At 41.9% G+C, this 18,027-nt stretch overlaps 1 protein-coding gene across 8 annotated transcripts in view; it reads left to right on the forward strand.

Moving 5' to 3' along the window:
* The window catches only part of FAM107A (family with sequence similarity 107 member A), a 97,620-nt gene extending 79,914 nt beyond the window's left edge, over positions 1–17,706 (forward strand). For all 8 annotated transcript variants that reach the window (XM_061618759.1, XM_061618764.1, XM_061618761.1 and 5 more), the window contains 2 exons: positions 4,795–4,951; positions 12,687–17,706. In XM_061618759.1, the coding sequence (XP_061474743.1) occupies positions 4,795–4,951; positions 12,687–12,794 (265 nt within the window). In that variant the 3' untranslated portion in view covers positions 12,795–17,706. The remainder of the gene's footprint in view (positions 1–4,794; positions 4,952–12,686) is intronic.
* The last annotated feature ends 321 nt before the right edge of the window (positions 17,707–18,027 follow it).

Genomic DNA, 18,027 nt, shown 5'->3' on the forward strand with positions numbered 1-18,027 from the left:
AAAAGAATTTGAGGAGCACATTCCTAAGAACATAAAAACCAACAACAAAAAATTCTATAAATACATTCAAAGCAGGAGACCATCTAGGGAGACAATTGGACCCTTGGATGATAAGGGAGTCAAAGGTGTACTAAAGAACGATAAGGAGATTGCAGAGAAGCTAAATGAATTCTTTGCATCTGTCTTCACAGTGGAAGATATAGGGCAGATCCCTGAACCTGAACTAACATTTGCAGGAAGGGATTCTGAGGAACTAAGACAAATAGTGGTAACGAGAGAGGAAGTTCTAAGCTTAATGGACAATATAAAAACTGACAAATCACCGGGCCCGGATGGCATCCACCCGAGAGTTCTCAAAGAACTCAAAGGTGAAATTGCTGATCTGCTAACTAAAATATATAACTTGTCCCTCGGGTCCTCCTCCGTGCCTGAGGACTGGAAAGTGGCAAATGTAACACCAATCTTCAAAAAGGGATCCAGAGGGGATCCCGGAAATTACAGGCCAGTTAGCTTAACTTCTGTCCCTGGAAAACTGGTAGAAAGTATTATTAAAGCTAGATTAACCAAGCACATAGAAGAACAAGCCTTGCTGAAGCAGAGCCAGCATGGCTTCTGCAAGGGAAAGTCCTGTCTCAGTAACCTATTAGAATTCTTTGAGAGTGTCAACAAGCATATAGATAGAGGTGATCCAGTGGACATAGTGTACTTAGACTTTCAAAAAGCTTTTGACAAGGTACCTCACCAAAGGCTTCTGAGGAAGCTTAGCAGTCATGGAATAAGAGGAGAGGTCCTCTTGTGGATAAGGAATTGGTTAAGAAGCAGAAAGCAGAGAGTAGGAATAAACGGACAGTTCTCCCAATGGAGGGCTGTAGAAAGTGGAGTCCCTCAAGGATCGGTATTGGGACCTGTACTTTTCAACTTGTTCATTAATGACCTAGAATTAGGAGTGAGCAGTGAAGTGGCCAAGTTTGCTGACGACACTAAATTGTTCAGGGTTGTTAAAACAAAAAGGGATTGCGAAGAGCTCCAAAAAGACCTCTCCAAGCTGAGTGAATGGGCAGAAAAATGGCAAATGCAATTCAATATAAACAAGTGTAAAATTATGCATATTGGAGCAAAAAATCTTAATTTCACATATACGCTCATGGGGTCTGAACTGGCGGTGACCGACCAGGAGAGAGACTTCGGGGTTGTAGTGGACAGCATGATGAAAATGTCGACCCAGTGTGCGGCAGCTGTGAAAAAGGCAAATTCCATGCTAGCAATAATTAGGAAAGGTATTGAAAATAAAACAGCCGATATCATAATGCCGTTGTATAAATCTATGGTGCGGCCGCATTTGGAATACTGTGTACAGTTCTGGTCGCCTCATCTCAAAAAGGATATTATAGATTTGGAAAAGGTTCAGAAGAGGGCAACCAGAATGATCAAGGGGATGGAGCGACTCCCTTACGAGGAAAGGTTGCAGCATTTGGGGCTTTTTAGTTTAGAGAAAAGGCGGGTCAGAGGAGACATGATAGAAGTGTATAAAATTATGCATGGCATTGAGAAAGTGGATAGAGAAAAGTTCTTCTCCCTCTCTCATAATACTAGAACTCGTGGACATTCAAAGAAGCTGAATGTTGGAAGATTCAGGACAGACAAAAGGAAGTACTTCTTTACTCAGCGCATAGTTAAACTATGGAATTTGCTCCCACAAGATGCAGTAATGGCCACCAGCTTGGATGGCTTTAAAAGAAGATTAAACAAATTCATGGAGGACAGGGCTATCAATGGCTACTAGCCGTGATGGCTGTGCTCTGCCACCCTAGTCAGAGGCAGCATGCTTCTGAAAACCAGCTGCCGGAAGCCTCAGGAGGGGAGAGTGTTCTTGCACTCGGGTCCTGCTTGCGGGCTTCCCCCAGGCACCTGGTTGGCCACTGTGAGCACAGGATGCTGGACTAGATGGGCCACTGGCCTGATCCAGCAGGCTCTTCTTATTGCTAGGAAATTAAAGCATGCATGTCTACAGGAATGTTTTGGGGGGAGGGGGTAAAGGGAGGAGCAGGATAGTTTCTCACCAAAAATTAAGAATAGTGCCTATATTTTTTGTCTCACCTATAAGGTTCTATAAATGCTACAAACGTGCTCTCTATTTTTAAATGAAAGCTGGGGATCTGGGGGTAGTGGTTCATCCAGGGAGCACAACTGCTGCTTCCCCTTCCCCCGCCTGTCCCTGTGGATGCCCAAGTTGTAAGCAGCCTCCCCTCACTGAAGCAGTGGGCATGTCTGCAGTAGAAAGAAGAAGAGCCTTGAAATAGCCAACTGCCACAGTGGCCCATTGCAAGGCATCAGAGCATTAGAGAATTGTTCAGTTTTGTGAAATAATTTTATAAAAGTGTCATGACAATAGCTATTTCACAGAGGGGAAGGATTCTTATTAATTGACCCAACATTTCAAAAGTCAGTATTAAGGCCATTGCATGCAGTTCTGAAGAGTGCATTGAGAAGGCAAAGAGAGAGGTGCAGGAACCATCTGCAGGAAAAACAATGCCAGAGGTATTTAGCATAAGATTATTGGTTGAATTACTCCCCCTGCTGGAGGACGGGAAAGAAGGAAGCTGAGATATGTTGTAAATTGGTCAGATGTAGAAATTACTTAATAAAATAAATGATTTACTTAATTTTTTTTACTATTACTATTAATCATTGTTTCATACCATTTTAAGGGTACACCCAGTTGATTACAGAGAGCAACAAGGGATAAAAATCATTTTGGATAACGCTTTTGGACTGATGCATGGCTCATATCAAAAGATGCCTAACTGATCAAACCCAGAATGGGACCTTAAGAGGATTAGGACCTTTTTAATTCCCATCAGTGGTGCTGTTGAGTAAATTTAGACTGTGGACTTAATGGTCTTATGGGGGAGGCAGCAAAAAAATTGATAACCGTACTCCATATGGGTGAGTACTGTCACAAAAAAGGCCCTGACACTGTGTATTACCTAGCTTAATTTAAAATGTGGCAAGGCAGTCCTGCTGCATTGGGGTGGGGTGGCTCCTCTCATTCTGCTCAGCAGGGCCCTGGTCTTCTGCCCTAATGCCCTGCCCTGCCAGCACCACTGATTCCCATCACTTTCTTTCTGGAGAATGGAAAGTTTCCTGTGCCCAATCAGCCGGAATCAATACTCGAGCCCTGCCACTTTCTATCATAAGCTTGGCTGAGAAGAAGACCCGGCAAATGTTTGATCATACAACTCCTCAACACTTTTCCATTTTTTAGGGTGGCCAAATGAAAAAGGGGAGAGGTTCCTGAACCACCTTTAAGTTATAACTATTATCTCTTTCTTAAAAGTTGAAGTTATAACTATTATCTCTTTCTTAAGTTAAGTTCTTAACTATTAAGTTATAACTATTATCTCTTTCTTAAAAGTTGAAGGAGCCCCATCCATTTTTTTTCCCTCCTGGTAGTGGCCACCCTACCAATTTCCCTGGCCATGTTCCACCAGTGCCTTCACAAGTTGAACCGTATATAGAAATTCAGCAGGTGAAGCTATCTGTGGCTTATAGATGTATACTAACTTTCTGTTGCAATACAGATGATGGTAGGCATAGGAACCTCATAATTTGACACACACACACACACACACACGGATGGATGGATAGGCAAATATATACACATATATCTTGCAATGGCTGCCTGTATGTTTCCGAGCTCGATTCAAAATGCTGGTTTTAACCTATAAAGCCTTACACGGCTTGGGACCACAATACCTGATGGAACGCCTCTCCTGACACAAACCCACCCATATACTACACTCAACATCAAAGGCCCTCCTCCGGGTGCCTACTTGGAGGGAAGCTGGGAGGATGGCAACTAGGGAGAGGGCCTTCTCAGTGGTGGCCCCCAAATTATAGAATGATCTCCCTGACAAGGTGCACCTGGCACCAACACTGTTATCTTTTCGGCGCCAGGTCAAGACTTTCCTCTTCTCCCAGGCATTTTAGCATGTGTTTTTAAATTGTTTTTTAAAATGTGTTTTAAAATTTGTATATTTGTTTTTAATGTTTTTAATTGTTGTAAACCGCCCAGAGAGCTTCAGCTATGGGGCGGTATACAAATGCAACAAACAAACAAACAAACAAATAAATATACACCACCCATCAACATCTTAGACTAGCGAATTATACAATAAAACACATAAGTAAAATAAAGCAGCAGAATGAAACTTTCAAAAAGGCTAATAACAGCATAATCAGCAAACAGTCTGCATCTGTGCTGGAACTGCTTTTTAAGGTGTTTTGTTTCAATTTGTTTTTAAAGATGTTTTATTTTCATATGTATAAAAGTCTTCTGTTTTTAAGATGTTTTGAAGTGCTTTTAGTGTTTTTGCTTCCTGCCCTGGGCTCCTTCTGGGAGAAAGGGCAGGATATAAATTTAATAAATAAATAAATATCTAGGTACATAAAAACATTTGTGTGTGGCACCTAAAAGATAGCAGTGTTGGTACTAGGCAACCCCCTTTATGGAGATCATTCCATAGCAGAGGCACTATTGTACTTAATTGTTATACCTAAGAAATACAAGATGGCAGTCCTATACCCACTTACCTGGGATCAAATGCCATTGAACTCAATGGGACTTAAGTTTGAGTAGATGTGTATAGGACTGAACCATAAGGCTGAACTCAGTGGGACTCACTTTGGGGTGCACATCTGTAGGATTGCACTGTTTATTTTGCTGCAGTATGCATTGCACTTACAGTTTAGCCTTAATCTGCCCTCCTCCCCATCCCCCACATCCATTCATAGAGGACTGGGAGTTGAGAGCAAGCCAGAACTTCAGCGAGTCCTGGAGCATCGGAGACGAAACCAGCTGATCAAGCAGAGGAAGGAAGAAGAAGAGGCAAAGAAATTAAAGTCTCCATTTGAACAAGAGCTCTTGAAGAGGCAACACAAGCTGGATCAGGTAGTATACAGTTATGAGATCTGTTGCATTAAACAGCTTTAAAACTGCACATAAATCCAGCAGACAGGATGTGTCTACACTGCATTTATTATAAACAATTCTATGGTGTTCTTCAGTTTGCAAGGGGCTTTCCCCTCACAAACGACTCAGTATGGTAGGTTAGGAGGAGGAACTGGGGGGTGTGATGCTCCTGTTGAGCTGCATACCTGAACAGGGCTTTGAAACAGATGAATCCATCAGCATTCCCAAGGTTCTGTCAGCTGCACCACAGTGGTGCCAGAGTGTCTAAACCAGGAATGTTTTATGGCCAAAGAACATTATTATTCCTATTGTCCACTGTTGTCTATGCACTGGTAACCTCCAGGCTGGATTACTGAAACACACTCTATGTGGAGCTGCCCTTGAGGTTGGTCCGGAAGCTAGTGCAAAATATGGCGATGCGATGCGACTGCTCACTGGGGCAGGATATCGCCAACATGTTGAAAGAATTGCACTGGCTGCCTATTAACTACTGGGCCAAGTTCAAGGTGCTGATTTTAGTGTACAAAGTCCTATGCAGCTTGGGACCAGGACACTTGAAAGATAGCCTCACCCCTGATATATTTAATTGATCACTACACTCTGCAAGTGGCCATCTTATTATTTATTTATTTATTTATTTATTTATTATTTAATTTGTATCGCACCCTTCCTCCCAGCAGGAGCCCAGGGCGGCAAACAAAGTGCTAAAAACCACTTTAAAACATCATGAAAACAGATCTTAAAATATAATTTAAAACAAAACAGCGTTAAAAACATTTTAAAAACAACAACTTTAAAAAAGGGTTAAAAACATTATTAAAAAACATATTAAGCAATTCTAACACAGACGCAGACTGGGATAGGTCTAAACCTAAAAGGCTTGTTGAAAGAGGAAAGTCTTCAAAAGGCGCCGAAAAGATAGCAGAGATGGCGCCTGCCTAGTATTTAAAGGGAGGGAATTCCACAGGGTAGGTGCTCCACACTAAAGGTCCGTTTCCTATATTGTGCAGAATGAACCTCCTGATAAGATGGTATCTGCAGGAGGCCCTCACCTGCAGAGCACAGTCATTGACTGGGTATATAAGGGGTAAGACAGTCTTTCAGGTATCTTGGTCCCAAGCTATATAGGGCTTTGTACACCAAAACTAGAACCTTGAACTTGGTCCGATAGCAAATGGGCAGCCAGTGCAATTCTTTCAACATCGGGGTGACATGTTGGCGATACCCTGCCCCAGTGAGCCATCTCTTATCAGGAGGTCTGTTCCGCACAACATAGGAAGCGGACCTTTAGTGTTGTGGCACTGACACTTTGGAATTCCCTTTCCTTAAATATTAAGCAAGTGCTATCCCCGTTACCTTTTCAGAACATATTGAAGACCTTCCTCTTTCAACAAGCATTTTAATTAGAAACCTTATCCCAGTCTGTGTCTGTTGTGATGTTTTTAAAGATTTTTTAAAATGTTTTTATTTTATTTTTAAAATGTTTTTTAAGAAGTTTTGGTTTTGAAATGTTTTAAGATGTTTTTAATGTTTTGTCCTTTGTTTGGGAGGAAGGACAGGATAGAGGTTTAAATAATGCTAATACTAATACTGATGATGATAATGATGATGATGATAAAAAAAATTATTTTGATGTATTACCCGCCCTTCACCCCAAGGTCCCAGGGCGGGCCACAACTGTTTAAAATACAACATTAAAAACAGTTTAAAACAAATTACAATCACAAGTATATCCTAAAAAATCTAAAAATATACATCTCAAGCATCAAAGGCCAGAGTGAAAATGTGTGTCTTCAGCACATGATGAAAGATGTATGGTGAAGGTGCTAGGAGCATCTCTGTGGGGAGGCAGTTCCATAACGTAGGGGCTGCCACAAAGAATGCCCTCTGCTGGGCTACCACCTCCTGAGCTTCTAAGAGCAGTAGTGAAACTGCCAAGAGCCCCATCACCACCACCACTGATCTTAACACCTGAGAGACTCAGGCGGGAAGGAGGCAGTCTTTCAGGATATTCATCCTGGGCCAACACTCTGGGGACCACATGCCAGTAATGGGTATGGCCAAAAGTGTGTGTGGCCACCCTAAACTTTTGCATGCATACACACAAACATATATACAGGACAAAAGCAGAGACACACAGTTTCCCCCAGCTGATCCGCACCCCCTCCCCACTCACCAAATGTTCAATTGGATCATCAGCATGATGAAGAATTCTCGGAACCACTGTCAATTATCTTTGCAAAATCATGAAGGATGCGTGCAATGCCGGATGATTGGAGGAGGGCTAATGTTGTCCCTAATTTCAAAAAGAGCAAAAATGAGGAACCTGGGAACTACAGACCACTGTCTCACATCAATCCTGAAAAATTCTGGAGCATATTATAAAGTGGACAATCTTTGAAAATAATGAAGTGATTACTAGAAGCCAAGTCAAGAACAAATCTTGCCAGACTAATCTTACCTCAATTTTTTTGATCGGGTAACCTCCCTGGTAGACTGTGGAAATGCTGTGGACATAATATATCTTGACTTCAGCAAAGCTTTTGACAAAGTGCCTCATGATATTCTGATTAGCAAGCTAACTAAATGTCGGCTGGATGGAACAACTATCAGGTGGAGCCACAGTTGGCTCCAGAATCATATTCAAAGAGTGCTTATCAATGGCTTCTTCTCAAACTAGTGGGAAATAATGAGCAGGGCTCAGCTTGGATGAGAAGGTGCAGAGAATGCTTATCAAATTTGCAGTTGGTACAAAATTGGGAGGGATAGTGAATACCCTGGAAGACAGAAACTAAGTTCCAAGTGATCTTGATAGGCTGGAGCATTGGGCTGAAAACAACATAATGAAATTGAACAGGGATAAGTGCAAAGCTCTACACCTAGGAAAATGAAACCAAACACAGTTATAAGATGGGGGATACTTTGCTCAGCAATATTACATGCGAAAAGGATCTTGGAATTGTTGATCACAAGCAAGTATAGTTTCCAAATTGCATGAAGTACTAGTTCCCCTGTATTCCACACTGATTAGTCCTCATCTTGAGTTCTGCATCCAGTTCTGGACACTGAAGGATGAAGGCAAACTGGAACAGGTTCAGAGGAGGGCAACAAGAATGATCAGGGACTAGAAACAAAGGCCTATGAGGAGACACTGAAAGAAGTGGACCTGTTTAACCTTGAGAAGAGAAGACTGAGGGGAGATATGATAGCACCCTTCAAGTACTTGAAAGGTTGTCACACAGAGGAGGGCCAGGATCTCTTCTCAATTGTCCCAGAGTGCAGGACACAAAATAATGGGCTCAAGTTGCAGGAAGCCAGATGTTGACTGAACATCTGGAAAAACCTCCTAATTGTTAGAGCAGTATGAAAATGCTACCAATGACCTAGGGAGGTGGTGATCTCTCCAACACTGGAGGCCTTCAAGAGGCAGCTGGACAACCATCTTTTGGGTATGCTTTAATTTGGATTCCTGCATTGAGCAGGGGGTTGAACCCAATGGCCTTATAGGTTCCTTCCAACTCTACTATTCTATGATTCTAGGAAACTGGGACGGGCAGAGCTTTTATCCTCTTCACCCACTCCAGCACCATGCCATCTTTGATTTTTTATTATTTTTGGTCTTGGGGGAGTCAGAAAAATCTGCTTGGGGAGCCAGATCAGCACCCCCCATCCAGCTGGATGTTACCCACTACTGGTCTATACCAACCAAAGTGGGGGAGGTAAATAAACCTCCAGGCTTTAGGGAACACATTTTCAAAGGTCACAAAAGGCACCCTTGAGGAATCTGACTGCTATCCTGGAAGTTCATTTAATGCTCAAAGAAAGCCTTGTCTTTGTGGTTCTCAAATATCCTTACATGCCAGCTGTGCTTCCAAGGATGCCCATTTGAATTTGAAGTGTTCACGGCCTATTTCCAGTGCATTATATTGGAGTTTTTTGTCTGGAACAAGCATGATGAGAGCCAGTGTGGCATAGTGGTTTGAATGCTGGACTAGGACCTGGGAGACCAGGGTTCAAATCCCCACTTAGCCATTAAGCTTGCTGGATAATCTTGGGCTAGTCACCATCTCTCAGCCTAAACTACCTCACAGGGTCATTGTGAAGATAAAATGGAGAGGGAGGACCATGTATCTCACCTTGAGCTTCTTTGAGGAAAGGTGGGATATAAATGTGTGTGTGTGTGTGTGTGTGTTGTGTGTGTGTGTGTGTGTGTGTGTAATCACAGCAAAGGGAATGCAGGGATTCCAAGAGAGCTACCAGATTCTGCACTGTTCCCAAACTAACCTATCAAATTATAGTGCAACATACATTCTTTTGTTGCATGGGACATTTTCCTTCAAGGAAGCACAACTACTATTTTCAGAATATCATATTTTCCCCAAACTCAAATTGGAATATATTTTTGGTGGGAAATTGTCATTCTTTCCCTGAGACCAAGAACTATTGTTGTAAGGAGTGTCCTGTGAATATGCCTGCATCCCAGGCATTTATTCAGCTAATTATTGGGGCTTGGAAAGCACTGCCTGTTGGGCTATGTGTACCATGACAATCAGCTGACAGTCAGATGTAGAGCAAGGCAGGTGTAGAGCAGGTGGCTCTTCCAATTGTATTCACTGGATTGATTTGCATCCCAGACATGGGATAAATAAGTGAACAGCAACTTCCACTCCAGTTTTGGCCAGAATTCCCAAATTCTGCACAGGGCAACTCTACTCCTCAATCCATTACTTGGTGTCGTACGCCTTTGCTAAAGAATATGCCACAAGCTTTCCGCTGATGATCTGGATAAACCATTTCAATCTATGTTCTGCCCTCTGTGATATGATTGCAGTCATAAGGATGCCTAAGCCTCCTGCCTGGACAGCAGTATTTTCTAGCCTTACTTTAATCCACTTACAAACTCTTCAATCCCATTGAAGTCACTCAGAGCTAGAGATGGGTGAGAATTTCAATTCAGTTCACAGTTCAAGCAGAATTTAATAAATCCTCACTTTCCGAAACAATATGGGAACCGAAACACAGCCATCCTTGAAAATGTGCATTTATTAGAATTTTGGTATGCAGTTCGCCAACTAAACAATATTTACAAAAATGCATATGTTAGGAGAAAGTGTGCATAAAAATGAATATATGAATGAAAATAATATGCAAAAAGGCATGATATGATGAGAAATGGCTTGCAAATATGTGTACCTTTGTCAAAACCACCTACAACAATGTGTTTATTTGGAGAAAATTGCACTAAAATGGTGAAGAATTTTCATGAGGATTTTTTTTAAAAAAAATTGCAGATTGCTGCAGAAATGTAGACGACTGAATTTAACATTTGAAAAGTGAGAAACTCAGAGAACCAAAATTGACAGATCTTTCCATCCCTACTGAGAGCTCTAAGCTTGTCAACAGTTCCAGGATTTCAGCTTTTAAATGAGCCCAACAGGAATAGGGATTGCCCACTGCACTCTTACCAGATAGAGATCCTAATTAAATTTTCAGTAAAGTACTGCACACATCTCCTGAAGGCACAATTATCAACATGTTGCCATGTTAATTCTTCTTGTTTTCATTAAACAGGTAGGTTCCTTCTTTTACACTATCTAATTGCAGACACTTCCAAACAATGCAAGACAAGCTATAGTGTAGGGCATGTTCCATGGCTTAGAAATTGGAAGACACATAGTGTAAACTTAGCTGGAAAGCTGTGATTAAGCTCTTTTATTAAAAGCCATACTTCAAGACCATTTAAATGGAATGCTCTCATCCTAATTTAATTAAGAGTTCTTAACTTCCTTTCTTTTAAAGCTTCCTGATTATAATGCTTATTGATTACTGTTGTCTCAGCTCAACCTTCTTTTTAGTAATTTCCTAATTATTCTGACTTATTTGTGATTAAAACTATTTGTGAGACACAGGATCCAAGTATTCCCCCCCCTTTAGCTTAAAGCTTTTAACAGCTGCCTCTCATTAAAGAAAGTAAGAAAGTGTAGATAGTGCAAGAGCGAGACATCAAATGGGAGATCAAAATGCAATCTCCTCATAGCTAAGAACATGAGAAGAGTCTGCTGGATCAGGCCAGCGGCCCATCTAGTACAGAAGCCTGGTCTCACAGTGGCCAACCAGATGCCCATGGTAAGCCCGCAAGCAGGATCTGAGTGCAAGAGCACTCTCCCCTCCTGTGGCTTTCAGCAACTAGTTTTCAGAAGCATACTGCCCCTGACTATGGTGGCAGAACACAGCCATCATGGCTAGTAGCCATTGATAGCCTTAACCTCCATGAATTTGTCTACTCTTCTAAAGCCATCCAAGTTGGTGGCCATCACTGCCTCTTGTGGGAATGAATTCCACAATTTAACTATACTCTGTGTGAAGAAGTACTTTCTTTTGTCTATCCTGATCTTCCAACATTCAGCTTCTGTGAATGTCCACGAGTTCTAGTGTTATGAGAGAGCTCAGTGATAGAGTGTCTGCTTTGCATGCAGGAGGTCCTGGGTTCAGTCCCTGGCATCTTCAGGTAGGACTGGGAGAGACCTAGTCTAAAACCCTGGAAAAACATTGCCCACTCATTGTATACCAGGGTTCCCAAACTGTGGTCCATGGACCACCAGTGGTCTGCGGGCTTCATTCAGATAGTCCATAGTATGTCCACATTAAATATTCATATTGATTTTTAGTTTAATTTTATTGCTTCTTTTATTTCTTAGATTGTATTTTATTGTATCAGTCTGAAACTTGAGATGTGCTCTTTCAGGTGGTTTTGGGTCCATTCTTTTAGTTTAGCCATTTCAAGATATATTGTGTTGTATACATGGAAAGCATCATAAAATAGGGTGTGTGGAATTTCCCTAGGGGGAATTCTGGGGAAACTTTGGGTGTGATTGAGCTCATCTTCCTGAGCATTTTATTGTATGCTTTGCTTGTGTTGCAATAAGTTGCAATACGTTTGAGGGGAGAAACACACTCATTGTTCTGCTGGTTCCAGCGCGTCTCTACCTCTCTCTTCTGAAAATGGGGGCACATGGAGCTAGTCAAACCCTGCCTCTTTTTACTGTAAAACCTGGTGGGAGCAGCTTGAGTGCATTTTAAAAAAACAAACCAGCTTCAAAGAGATTTCACAACTGACCAGCAGATCAACCCGTTCCCTCTTCAGGAAACTCTTTGCTGTGGTGTCTAGTGTGTTCACAGCCTGTGATTAAACACATTTCTAAGCCAGACTGACGAGTCTGTTCAGGGGCTAAGGCACCTTCCCTCATGAGAAACCTTCTAGGGGCTGCGTGCCACTGGTGGGTGGGGCCAGAGGCAAATATGGGCAGAGCAATGGATTGATTCTTATCTTTGTACAAGTAGGCATCATTTCAGCCACACAAAAGTCAGAAGACATCTCTCCACCCTCCATTCAGGCAAGCAGGAGGTGTTACTATAGTTCAAGGACACATTCTGGCCAGGCGAAAGCACCTGAGTAGGGTACAGTGCAGGGGCGGCAAGGCGTGTGGCCTGGGGAGAGGGTGTGTGGCCTTGACTTCTTATTTTTAGTGATCTGTGTTGAACTAGAAGCCTCTTCAGGCTGAAAAGTGGATTAAAGATTCTTTAAAAAAAATAGGGAGTGTCCTGAGGGCCTGATGAAGAGGCCTGGAGGGCCACATTCTCCCTCACACACACCTAAGGTTCCCTACCCCTGATCTGATTCATGTATATCCTGCCTTTTTTCTTCTTCCATCAGCTGGAGAGGGAACAAGAAAAGCAAGAAGAAAATGCACCAGAATTTATCAAAGTAAAAGAGAGCCTGAGGAGGACATCGACATTCACTGGGACAGAGAAGGTTGCATAGCAGACAGTAGCAGTAGCAGCTGAACCATAAATGGAGGAGGACCTTCTGCTTGGTTGAATACCTACATGCTGACATTTTCGTATATGGTGGACAATCACAGTCATGTCTTTGGGGCTGCTTACTGTTTATTAATTCTTGCTCCTGTAGAAATTCCAAAGTAGTTTTTTTGTTTTACATCCAGGAAAGAATAACAGCCAGAAGGAAAGAAAGAAAGAAAGAAAGAAAGAAAGAAAGAAAGAAAGAAAGAAAGAAAGAAAGAAAGAAAGAAAGAAAGAAAGAAAGAAAGAAAAGTATTTGGATGGGAACATGATGAGGGAGTGCAGAATAATAATAACCTAAGCCTTCCTCTCAAGTAATGGGACAATAATAGTGCCCTTTCTCATCCCTTATTAACCCTGGGCTTAACCCTTGGAGACACAACATGTGCTCAGCTCAGGACAGTAGAGCTTGCAGAGTGGGAGATGGAGATGGTACAGTATATGAAGAGCAGGCTATCATTAAATGCCAGGATTTCAAGTCATTCAGTAGCAGAACATTTCTGTGGCTGGTTGTAAAGGAATTCCATTTCAGTTGAGCTAACTCTTGGAATAGCTTGTTGGAAAGCCAGAAAAGATGGCAAAAAAAGGGAAGAGTCTGTCAGCAGGGAAAGCACCACCAGTTACAGCTCGCTCATCTAGATTTTCATGATATTATGCTGTCTCTGCGTAACACTCCCCAGCATATGGAATTATATCAAAAGCGTATGAGTTTCTGTAGTTTAGTGGTCATCACGGTCACCTAACACACAAAAGATTCCCAGATCAAACTTTAGGAGAAACAGCTAAATCTTTGGGGAGGGGCTGTCACTCAGTGGTAGATCAATAGCTTTGTATACATAAGACTCCAGGTTCAATCCCTGGCATCTCCACATAAGGATGGGAAAGACCCCTGCCTGAAACCCTGGACAGCTGCTGCCAATCAGTGTTGATAATACTGAGCTAGATAGACCAATGGTCTAATTCGTATTAGGAGGCTTCCCATGTTCCCATGTAATACACCCCTGGGAGGTGGGAAACATGTATTGTGTCTCTTTGTTTATATTAGGATGTGGTGGTAGCCCTTTCCTAGGTTCAGTCATAAAATAGTATTTTAGTTTCTTTTTGAAACTCAACATCCCTTATAGCTGGTCAAGTTACTATGAAAAGAGCAGGCTGGGTTCTTTCATGTGGCAAGATGCTTCCCAAATTGTACACAAGCTTTTCAATCCCTGTACTCTGAAATGAGCAGGATAGAGTGATCATATTGCAGAAGGGACCTTTAGGAGCTGTATGGAGGGTAGATAAAAGCCACACCTACAAATCTTGTGCTGATTTTGGAATATGATTTTCCCTCCCAAGACCAGGAATCAGAAAATGAACCAGGAGAAATGGGTGAGCAGGCTAGAGCTGCTACTGCATTTTATTCTTTTTTTGGCTCAAAAATCAGGTCTAGAAAAAACACAGGACAACATAGAAAACCAGAATGCAATGGACTGTCTGGATGTTTCATAATTAATAGGTGTACAAAGAATGACAATGCCAGAGACAAGGGACAGTGAGGAAGCAACCCCATGGAGCAGGGGAGATGGGTCTGTTATGCAGATTATGGACAACAGGTGCTCTTCACAGGTGGATCTGCCCTGCCCTGCCCTCTTCAAGGGACATTGAAAATCTGGACAACAATTTTTAAAAGCTTTCCTTTGGCCAGAATATAGTATCACGGAAACACAGGATTCAGTCACTAACAGGAACAATCTCTATTCTCTACTTGCAGGTGGAGTTTTTTGTGGTAGTTTGCCTCTATGGAAACACCAGAGGGACAAACTAGGGCTGACAATTATATAACTCCCTAGTGGTGTTTTCATATATTGCATCATAGCACATTTACAACATTCCCCCCTCCCCCAAGCATTCAGTAAACTACTAAAAAAATACTAGAAACAGAACAATAGCCACAGCCAGTGGAGGCTGATGGTTCCTATATCAGTGGAATGGTGAATCATCACCAAGTTGAAAGTTCAGACTAAAACCTGGAGCACATTCACTACTAGGGTTGCCAGGTCAGAAGCATCCCATACCCTGATATTTGGGGGGCAGGCCCAAGTGATGTCATGGGGTGGGTCCAAGTGATGTCACAGGGTGGGTCCAAGTGATGTTATTAACCATAATACATTAGGCATCAACCACAGTAGCTTGGTGCATACAGTTCATAGAAAAACATTTCTCTGGTTGGAAATTAAGATAGAAATCTTAGCTAAAAGATGGAGCCTGGGTAGGGAACATTTAATCTAGCCAACTCACTTCTGGCAAAAAGAGTTTAAGTGCCCTCAGGTCAGCCCAGTCACCAGAAGGCCATTGTAGGAAGAAAGGAGCCTAGTGTTGTGGAGATGTTAGATGGGAGCACTCAGGAGTACATATGGATGCCCCTGAAGGGCTGCAGTTCTAAATACACTAAGGGACTAAGCCCCATTGAACTCAAGAGGACTTACTTCTGAGTAGATATGGTTTGGATTGTGTTGTTGGTAAAGCCTGACTAAGGATCCTCTGCAAAAATATCCATATCCAAGTAGGGTTGGCAACCCCCTGCCTGGAATGTGCCCCTATCTTTTAACATGGCTGCTCCAAACTTATTTGACCCTTCACTTCAGAAAGAGATTTGAGAAATGAGTAAGAGTAAGAAGATTCTCTACCTTTTCCTGCCTCCTCTGTGGGCTGCTATAAACTCACTTTGACAGCTAACCCAATTCCAATGAATAATAATTGACAGAGAGAAAACCCACCTAGTTTGATCTACTTTCACAGACAGCAGCTTGGGAACAACAGCAATTGCAGCCACACTTCCCAGTATGTGAAATCTCTTTTACCACTATCGGGCAAGAAGCAAACCATCATGCAAACAACAAGGTGCTTCATCAGTGGGTTTAAGGGGATTGAGCTGAGCACATGGAACCACTGTTGTTGCTTCTATGGATGAAAAGGAGTGAGGATTAAGGTAAATGAAATGCAAATAGAAAAAGAAGAACAAAAGACAGTGATGATTTCTTAAATGCAATACCATACCAAACACAACAAGATTCCTACGAGTAAGGCAAAAACCTAAGCATCTCACAACCAGTCAGGATTCCTAACCAAAAACCAAAACTATGAAAAATGAAGAAATATTTGTATAAGCATGACTATCAAATATATTTATTTACACAACCTGTAAAGACATTTATAGTGCAATCCTACGTTTATTTATTCGGAAGCAAGTCCCAAGGTATTCAGTGGGGCTTACTCAAACAGGGACAGAACTGCAACCTCAAATGATAAGCCACTTTGAGCTGTTTTGCAACTGTTTATACTTGTTTTTATGGTTATTGGACTTTAAAGGGATTTATTTCTTATTGTGAGCTGCCTTGGTTTCCAGACTGCAACCCTACCTCATAGGGTTGTTGGAAAGATTCCCATACACACACACACACTGGAGATGTAAAAACACATAATCCCCATATAATAGTTTATTGTCAAAACCGGTTGATCACTGCAGAACGTTAAAAATTCAGTATTAGTTTACTACATAATATAAACAGTGATACCTAAGTAAGCCCTGCCTAATTGCTTTAAAAATAGGGTTGAAGGGGGAGAGAAAGATATACAACACAAACACAATTCTTTCCTATGTTCACTCAAACGTCCCATCACTTTACAGCACAATCCTAACCATGTCTACTCAAAAGGAAGTCCTATTGAATTCAGTGGGGTTTACTCTGGGTACGATTACTCTGGAAAAGCAAGTACTGGATTAAAGCTTCAATTTGGGAACTTTGCAAAACACTGCCCTCTTCAAATTTTAAACCTGTCTGACTCTTACACACAAGAGAGAAAAAGACTGAAAGCTTATTTATTCAATCTGTGAGATGTTCCGAAAAGCAGGAAAAAGCACGTGTCTGAACCTTGGGCCAGTCACTGCCTCTCAGACTCAGAGGGAGGCAATGGTAAACCCCCTCTGAATACTGCTTACCATGAAAACGCTGTTCATAGGGTTACCATAAATTGGAATAGACCTGAAGGCAGACAATTCAATTTGACTCTACATTTTTGGTTCTATAATTCCTTGTCAATCACAACCCTGATTTCTTATTGGCTAAAAACCTGAAAGGGCAGGGATTAGAGCAGAACTTAGTGCAACTAAGAAGTTGTGGGGGGGCAGCTGACGTTTTGGTGTATATCTCTGGAACCAGACCAACTAGAAACTTAATGTTTTTAAAAAATGAAAGCTGAAAGTTCAGAGATTAAGGTGAGTTACCTGGAGACCTGGAGGGGACCCCCAAAAACCAGAGTCTGGCTGAAAAACAGAGGTCTGTAACCCTATTCACTACCCTACTGACATCGGAGCCACCAGCCTCCACTCACTACAGCAAAAATAATACTAATACAAACACCACCACCACCACCACAATGGCTTTATACAGCATAATCTTTCAGATAAGCAGATGGATGTCTCTTGCATAGCGAACATTTGGGTACTTTCAGCTATTAGGAACTCCTTCAGTGGGCTTGTATTGTCTGGAACTACTGAGGCAGTGTAGCTCATCCTGGTAGGCACAACTGGACATGCAGTCTCCTCCATGTTCTTACTAGTGTCCATTGCTGGCTCTGAAAGAGATGTGGCTGGATTATTCAACATTGAGGGAGAAACCTGTTGTGCTGTGGAAAACCCTTTTCCTGAGTCCTTATAATTTTCTAAAGCATGGAGACTCTGCCTCTCAACTGGTCAGCATGCCTGTGAGCAATCCCCCATCTTGTAAGGTGACGGAATAAGAGATTGTACCTGTAATTTTTCCAGTAATAGCAGGTATCCAAACTGGTCCTGAGCCAAAATTCTTAGCATAAACTATGTCACCTTAAAAATATGTTTCTTACCATATTTGTCATGTTTTTGTTTCTGGAGACCTGCTTCTGTTGCTTTTAATGCATATGTCCAGTTAGGTAGGTAATACACAGTACAAAAACTTCATATATATATATATATATATATATATATATATATATATATATATGGATGTAGGTTCACCATTTGTATAGACCACAAACCCCTAATGCCATTATTTAATGAACTGGAAGGAGTACCAGAGATGGCTTCACCATGTATTCCGAGGTGGGCTGTGACATTGAAGGCCTATGAATACTGTACAGTACACAACCACACATAGAGCAGGGAAGGAACGGGGTCA

The sequence above is a fragment of the Rhineura floridana genome, chromosome 3, assembly GCF_030035675.1.
Source record: "Rhineura floridana isolate rRhiFlo1 chromosome 3, rRhiFlo1.hap2, whole genome shotgun sequence".
In the NCBI taxonomy this organism is placed as follows: domain Eukaryota; kingdom Metazoa; phylum Chordata; class Lepidosauria; order Squamata; family Rhineuridae; genus Rhineura; species Rhineura floridana.